This window comes from Bombus affinis, chromosome 10 (genome assembly GCF_024516045.1).
Source record: "Bombus affinis isolate iyBomAffi1 chromosome 10, iyBomAffi1.2, whole genome shotgun sequence".
Taxonomy (NCBI): domain Eukaryota; kingdom Metazoa; phylum Arthropoda; class Insecta; order Hymenoptera; family Apidae; genus Bombus; species Bombus affinis.
In genome coordinates, this window is record NC_066353.1 from 1,121,309 (window position 1) to 1,129,198 (window position 7,890).

General features: G+C 30.8%; 1 protein-coding gene across 1 annotated transcript; it reads left to right on the forward strand.

The window, feature by feature from the left end:
- The first annotated feature begins 1,137 nt into the window (after positions 1-1,137).
- Positions 1,138-7,374, forward strand: LOC126921355 (endoplasmic reticulum transmembrane helix translocase). Its single transcript, XM_050732866.1, has 18 exons — positions 1,138-1,671; positions 1,887-2,152; positions 2,231-2,459; positions 2,527-2,680; positions 2,858-3,007; positions 3,089-3,271; positions 3,333-3,470; positions 3,550-3,670; positions 3,743-3,897; positions 3,986-4,161; positions 4,234-4,473; positions 4,550-4,765; positions 4,839-5,028; positions 5,096-5,344; positions 5,427-5,763; positions 5,838-6,009; positions 6,093-6,236; positions 6,314-7,374. Exons 1-18 carry the CDS (start codon positions 1,408-1,410, stop codon positions 6,419-6,421), a joined length of 3,492 nt encoding a protein of 1,163 aa, XP_050588823.1. The 5' UTR covers positions 1,138-1,407; the 3' UTR covers positions 6,422-7,374.
- The last annotated feature ends 516 nt before the right edge of the window (positions 7,375-7,890 follow it).

The following is a 7,890-nucleotide window of genomic DNA, read 5'->3' on the forward strand; positions in this document are numbered from 1 at the left end:
TTTTTATCTTGTTTAACATTGGAAATAGCAGGATAAGCAAAATACCGAACAATTGTTCGTTTTTCATATTTTATTAATTTGTAATTTTAAGATTATTTTTAAGATGTAAAAAATTTTACTAATTACTTTACTTCAATTCTACGAGACGGTTCTAGCATGGATCTTGTCTTGCTAACTGGGTAGATTTTAGCCAACTACCAAAGCACTACCGTACTTTCACTGGTGTCCGTGTTCCCTAGTGTTCCTCGTTCGACCTTACACGTTGACAGAGATCGTGTCGCTAGAACGGGATCAATGAAATTGCGTAAACAGACGAAGGTCGACTTCTTGATAGTTCTACTTTTATCTCTCTATTGACGACGTGCGAATCGAGTCTAGTTTTATATACGATTTCTTTGCATGACGAAGCTAAAGAATAGCTTTAATAACAATGTGTTTTTCGTCTTATACATTGAATGACTGAATGAAGAAAGATAAAAATTGATTTATGATAAGAAAGTATTTGCTTCAAGGCAATGTCTTTAAAGAGAATATTCTTTGCAATCTGATTCTATTGTCGTTTCCATATATACTATACGAAACGTCTTTTTATGTTTTTTTTTTTTTTTGGCAATATCATCGTCAGTTATAAGTTAAAGATAATATTTCGAATTTTGTTAAATTTCTGAAATTTGAAAGCCAAGCGCTAATTTTGAAATGAAATATTCTGTCATGCGCGCTTTGTCGAATATGTAACAGTGCCATCTAGGTATATCATCAAGAACTTAATATTAATTTGATAATATTTCCACGAGTTTATTCACCTATGGTTGAAATATAGTACTGTAATTGAAATTACTTAAACGGTCTTAAAATTAATATTTTAAGAACATCTTGACATCTTAAAATAATTAAAAGATTTAATTACCATCACTAAAATTCAAAGACCACTATCTCATCTATTATATACTACAAAGATTAAAGTTACAATCTAACGTTTCAAATGCCAAACGCAATGATTAATGGATATTCGTGGGAGTAATGAATTATGACAAATGAATCTTAATTCGTAGAGCTTGAGTACGTAACGTATGAAAGTAATCTTATCGGAAAAATGAAGAATAGTTCAAAGTATGGCCACAAGATGCCACGAAAGTGATCCGCATAAAACTCATTTTTGTCTTGTTATCATAAATTGGTATGTACATATATAGTGGATTGTGCTAAGGTGCGAAAGGTGAGAGGGGTAAACATAATTCGAGCAAACCAACCACCTTTTGTACGGGTCAGTTGCTATGTACACGTTTTGCTGTGTGAGTTTGCTCTGTTCGTGTCATTGAATTTGATGTGAAAGGAACTAGAACCTCTCGATATTAAAGATCATATACGCTCCTGTTACGGCATAAGCGGCATAGCGTAATCATAGCCATGGCGATTGCTTCGTCGCGAGTAGACGAACTTGTACAAACTGTTACCCTTCATAATCCTCGAAAATTGCTATTTACGGGCTATGTTCTGCCCTCTGTGATATTACACGCTGTGTGGATTTACAGTTGGATTTTTGTCTATGGAATTGATGAATATTATGATGCGGGTTTAGTGGGTATCGCAGCTATCGGTGTATTACAAATTTTCATATGTTTGTGTTGCCAGTGGTCAGTGCATATACACACTTTCCTTAATTGTAGCTCGGTGAGTTGACAATCGTTTACCGTAAGGAACAATATATGCTAATTAAATAATTCGCACGTGTAAGTTACGTTGTTCAATATGTTTTGTTAACGTGGCAGCCATTCGAACCGGCCTTCTGATCATACGAATCATATGGCTGATTGGCGGGAAATTTTAAATTATTAAAATGTAGCATTTGTGGGATCAACGAATACGGTCATTTGAAATCTTTTCAGGAAAAAGATCCATATAAAGCGAAAATAGCAAAAGTAGTGCCTACTCCCAACAATGGAAGTTCAGAGCTTGTTAAACTACATCATTCTGAACAACATGAGCCGTGGTTCATATTTCAAAAAACTAAATATTATTGGAATTCACATGAAAAAAGTTTCGAAGGCCTTCATTTTCCTATTAATCACTCTATCAAACATTATTGCGAATGGAGAGGATACTTGGATGACAAAGATGTTGCAGCAGCAGAAGAAAAATATGGGAAGAATAAGTAAATATATCTTTTTATATGTACTGTTGGAGAATTACATAAATTGCTTTATGTACCTTTTTCATTACTTTCACATAGGCTGGATATGGTGGTACCAGAATTTAGAGAACTATTTAAAGAAAGAGCAATTGCACCATTCTTTGTTTTTCAATTATTTTGTGTAGCATTATGGTGTTTCGATAAATATTGGTATTATAGTATCTTTACATTAGTTATGCTTATTATGTTTGAGTGCACACTTGTGCAACAACAACTTCGAAATATGGCTGAAATTAGGAAAATGGGAAATAAGCCATATACTATAATGGTTAGTAAACATCATAAGTAAATAAAATATGTTCCAAATATTTCCAATAAAATTGCTTTCATCAAAGGTCTACAGGAACAGACGGTGGCATTCCATGTTTACTGACCAACTAGTTCCTGGTGATATTGTATCCATAACAAGATCTCAAAATGATAATCTAGTGCCATGTGATATGTTACTTTTAAGAGGACCTTGTGTTGTTGATGAAAGTATGTTAACAGGTAAGTCATTAGGAAGAATCACTCTTAACACTGTTTGAGTCTTTTGAATAGAAGCTGTGTCCATAAGGAATTTCTTTTTTAAAAAGGCTGTGAAAGCCTCGACTTTCTCCTTAGGAAAAATATTAATTTATGGTTAGTGTCTTATATATTTTACATTCGTTAATTATGAATAAATAGGGGAATCAGTTCCTCAAATGAAAGAGCCCATAGAAGAAATTGATGGAAATAAACAGCTGGATATAGAAACTGATAAGCTTCACATACTTTTTGGGGGCACAAAAGTTGTACAACATACTCCACCAAGTAAAAGTGTATCTGGCCTTAAAGGTATCTAAACAGTAAATAATAAATTACTATATTTTAATATCATATATATTTTATATTTTACATATATATTAAAAATTTTAGCTACTGATAATGGCTGTGTGGCCTATGTTTTACGTACTGGTTTTTCAACGTCGCAAGGAAAACTTTTGAGGACAATATTATTTGGAGTCAAATGCGTTACTGCTAACAACTTGGAAACGTTTGGTTTTATCCTATTTTTGCTAGTTTTTGCGATTGCTGCAGCATCATATGTCTGGATTAAAGGTATATAACATATCAAAAAGAATAAAGCTGTATTTCTATACTAATAATTTATTAATTACAGGGAGTGAAGATCCTACAAGAAATAGATACAAATTGTTCTTGGAATGTACACTTATTCTCACATCAGTTGTTCCTCCAGAATTGCCTATTGAGTTATCATTAGCCGTAAATACTTCATTATTGGCCTTATCGAAACTAGGTATTTATAAAGTGAAGATGAATGAAGATGATATTCAGTTCTATATTTTTTAATACAATAATATATAATTTCTGTATAGGTGTATTTTGTACTGAACCTTTTAGAATTCCATTTGCTGGAAAAGTTGAAATATGTTGCTTTGATAAAACTGGTACTTTAACTAGTGATAATTTAGTCGTCGAAGGTATAGCGGGGATTGAGTAAGAATCAAATAAGTTTCAAAATATTTTCAAATGTAAATACTTATATTAAGATATTGCTCATTATTTTAGAGGGAAACCAGATGTTATACAACTTTCTGATGCACCTATAGAAAGTATTCAAGTACTCGCAACGTGCCATTCTCTTGTACAATTAGACGACGGAATTGTTGGAGATCCCCTTGAGAAAGCTACGTTGAAAGCTATTAAATGGAATCTTACAAAAAGTATACTTCTATTTATTGATATTCTTATTCTTATTACACGTAATTTTTTCTTTTTTGACGATGTTGTAACAATTTCAATTTATTTAAGCTGATTCCATGATACCAAGAAAAGGACAATCGCCTGTCTTAAAAATCGTACAAAGACATCACTTTTCTTCCGCGTTAAAGCGAATGTCAGTCGTAGCAGGATACACGATGCCAGGATCATCAGAAATCAATTACATGACTACTGTGAAAGGTGCTCCTGAAATTATTAAGGACATGGTGCGTAGTAAATCGCAAGTAATTTCTTTTGCACTCATAATGTGTCGTAAATATTTTAATTTTTTCTTCTAGTTGCTATCTATACCAGATAATTATGAATCAACGTATTTGTCACTTTCGCGTCGCGGAGCAAGAGTATTAGCTTTAGGATATCGAAAACTTCCTGGACCTCTATCTTCGCAAGATTTAAGGGAGTTAACACGAGAAGACTTAGAAAAGAATCTCATTTTTGCTGGATTTGTAATCATAAGTTGTCCACTTAAACCTGATTCTAAAGCTGTTATTAAGGAAATCGTGAATGCTTCACATTCGGTAGCTCTTTCAACAATTTAATTTTATTTCTAATTATTCCATTTATAAATTATGCAAATTCACGTCGCTATTACAGGTTGTTATGATTACTGGTGATAATCCTTTAACAGCATGTCATGTTAGTCGCGAATTACATTTTACAAAGAAACCAGTTACGCTTATATTAACTGCAGCTAATGAAAAGTGGATATGGGAAAGTGTGGATAGAAAAATAAACTTACCTTTGGAAATGAAGAATGTTTCTCGGAATAATGAAATTTGGCGAGAATACACTCTTTGTGTAACGGGAGAAGTAAGTTATAAAAAGATATAAAATACATACTCATACTATAAAATACATTAGATCTATAAGATACAATTTTTAGGGTTTAACATATTTAAAAGATAACGAACGAGATCTACTTCGTAAATTGTTACCACACATCGTAATTTTTGCAAGATGTGAACCAAAACAAAAAGAATTTATAATTGTCTCGTTGCAAAATTTAGGATACACAACATTGATGTGCGGAGACGGCACTAATGATGTTGGTGCTTTAAAACATGCTCAAGTGGGTTAGTAAAAGCTTATTAAATTTATATATAAAATAAATCATATATAGTAATTACTTAATTTATTCAGGTGTCGCCATTTTATCAAGCCAACCTGAAAGAGTATCTGCTGAAAAGCAAGATAATGTAAGGAATGAACATACTGTCTCAAATTCAGCAGTAACAAATGGTCCAAGAAATAATCCGAGAGTTTCTACTAATACCAAGGCGAGAATACAAAAGATACTAAAAGAACTCGAAGAACAATCTGTTATAGTTAAGTTAGGAGATGCTTCAATTGCCGCACCTTTTACAAGCAAAATGTCATCAATTCAATGCAGTAGGTTCTGTTGTATATGATTTATAACAGTTCAAAGATATGATAATATATTAATGTTATATTAATATTTGTTTTATTATAGTATGCCATGTTATTAAGCAAGGTCGATGCACCCTGGTTACCACCTTGCAGATGTTTAAAATTTTAGCACTTAATGCATTAGGGCTTGCATACAGCCAATCTGTTCTTTATTTAGGTGGAATAAAATTCAGTGATGCACAAGCTACCTTACAGGGTGTTCTACTGGCCACTTGCTTTTTATTCATATCAAGATCAAAGCCATTAAAAACATTGTCTAAACAGAGGCCTCTTCCGAACATTTTTAACTTATACACGATTGTTACCGTACTCCTTCAATTTGCAGTACATTTTATCTCTCTTGTCTATTTGGTTAAGGAAGCTACTTTATTATCTCCAAAGTAAGTAAAACAATTAAAAGATTATGTGTACAATGATACTTGAATTAATATTAACTTTGTTCCAATTTAACCAGGAGTGAAAAATTAGCAGCAATACTAGCTCCAAGTAATTCATCTAATGGAAGTACAGCTTTGAATATGAGCTTGACTGACGAAGAAGAATTGTTTGAACCCAATCTATTAAACAGTACAGTTTATATTATTGCCATGGCGATTCAAATTTCTACTTTTGCAATTAATTATCGGGTAAAGTGTTTTGATGAATAAAATATTTATTAATGAAGACTTTATGTATTTTATTTTAATTTAACAAAAATTTTATGATACAGGGTCATCCATACATGGAGAGTTTGTTACAGAATAAATCTTTACTATACAGCCTTATAGGCAATGCTACTGTTATATTGGGATTAGCATGTGGATTTTTACCCGATTTGGCAGCACAATTTGAAATTGTGGATTTCCCAAGTGATGTAAGTTTATGCAAGGAAAATGTAATATTTTTCATATTTGTATAAATATTAATTTTTTAAATATTTTCTGTTTCTAGTTTCGAAGTCTTTTAGTTCAAGTTTTAATAGCAGACTTTGTCCTTGCATACATAGTTGATAGAACCTGTTTATGGCTTTTTGGAGAAGGAAGACATCAAAAACTGTGATTAGTACACAATTTCTATACTCAACTTTTAACTCCAAAAGTGCGAAAAATTGAATATACAACTTTGTTTTCTTGTTTCACAAAAAACGTTATCTTAAAAATGTTATCTTTGTTTATTAATATCTTTATACTTCATGAATCATATTAAAATTTACATGTGGAATATAATGCTTTTAAAAATCTGACCAATAATAACCGAGAAGTCATTAAAAACACTCATATTGTTTAAGAATTTGCGAATAATTCTTTGTGGAACAAGAAAAATTAACGTATATATACTTATGTGTGTATATGAGTATGTGGTATGTATGTTTTAATGAATGTAATTATTGCTATACAATGTGAAATAGTAAAAAGAGCATGCAATGTGAGTGTGTACAAATGATAAGTAAATAATACATAATGTCATAAGTATTACATATATCATTGTTTAAAGACAATGTAAGTGTACCTTGAGAACCTGATTTATGGAAATTTATAAAAGAGATTCTTTTACTGTACCACAAACGTATAAAAAACTGACTTTGAATAGTGTATAAAAAAAAATTATTGCATACTAGTAGAAGTTTGAAATTGATGGTGGAATTTCACACATACAATGATATGACTGATTATATGCTGGATTATGCTAGCAAAAACTGTTATGTTGTAATTTTACAATTTTGTACAATTAACATATCTGTTTTAAAATAATTCTTTTCACTAATATCATAAGATATGCACATGATTCATGAATGTTTAAGCTAATTCAGCAGTAAATGTTGTCAGCAGTTATACTTAAATTTCAGGGTTTATATCTTTTCTTTACTTTTATACTATTTTCATGTATAATAGAATCAAATTTAGAGAAGCTACTAATAGGAAGAATAGATTTTTAATTCCAACATTCCAATTTTATTTTTATCACATATTTAGGAGGATAAATAAAATATAAATAAATGGAATTGTATATGGCTTTGTCTACTAAAAATATTTGTGTCCCTCTTTGGTTGACAAATAATGTGTACACACCGAAATATTGGGTGTGGTTAATGAATATGTATACCTTGGTTAATACTAATATCCTTACAACAATTAAATGCAACAGAATAAACTTTACATTATAGAAAATATTCAAAATTCAACAGTATGTGTTTTTTTGCGAAAAAAAACGGTATGCGAATTTTTAAAGCATCATATTTTTATATCAAAAATCCTGCAAGCTGATTGTATATTGTTGCCTTATAATTATCTATAATGAGAATGGTAAAATACAGTCAGTGTAAAAATTATTTGTAAAGTACTTAACTTTAACAAAATTATTGCAGAACATTGTTTAGTAACAAAATTTTAACAAATAAAAATTTATGCATATTCTTCCAAGTTTCCAGAATAATTTTAAAAGAAAAAGGAATGCGATACCTATTTCTTTTTTGAAAATATTAATAAACATCTTGCAAATGGTAAAAATATATGCATAATAAGTATTCG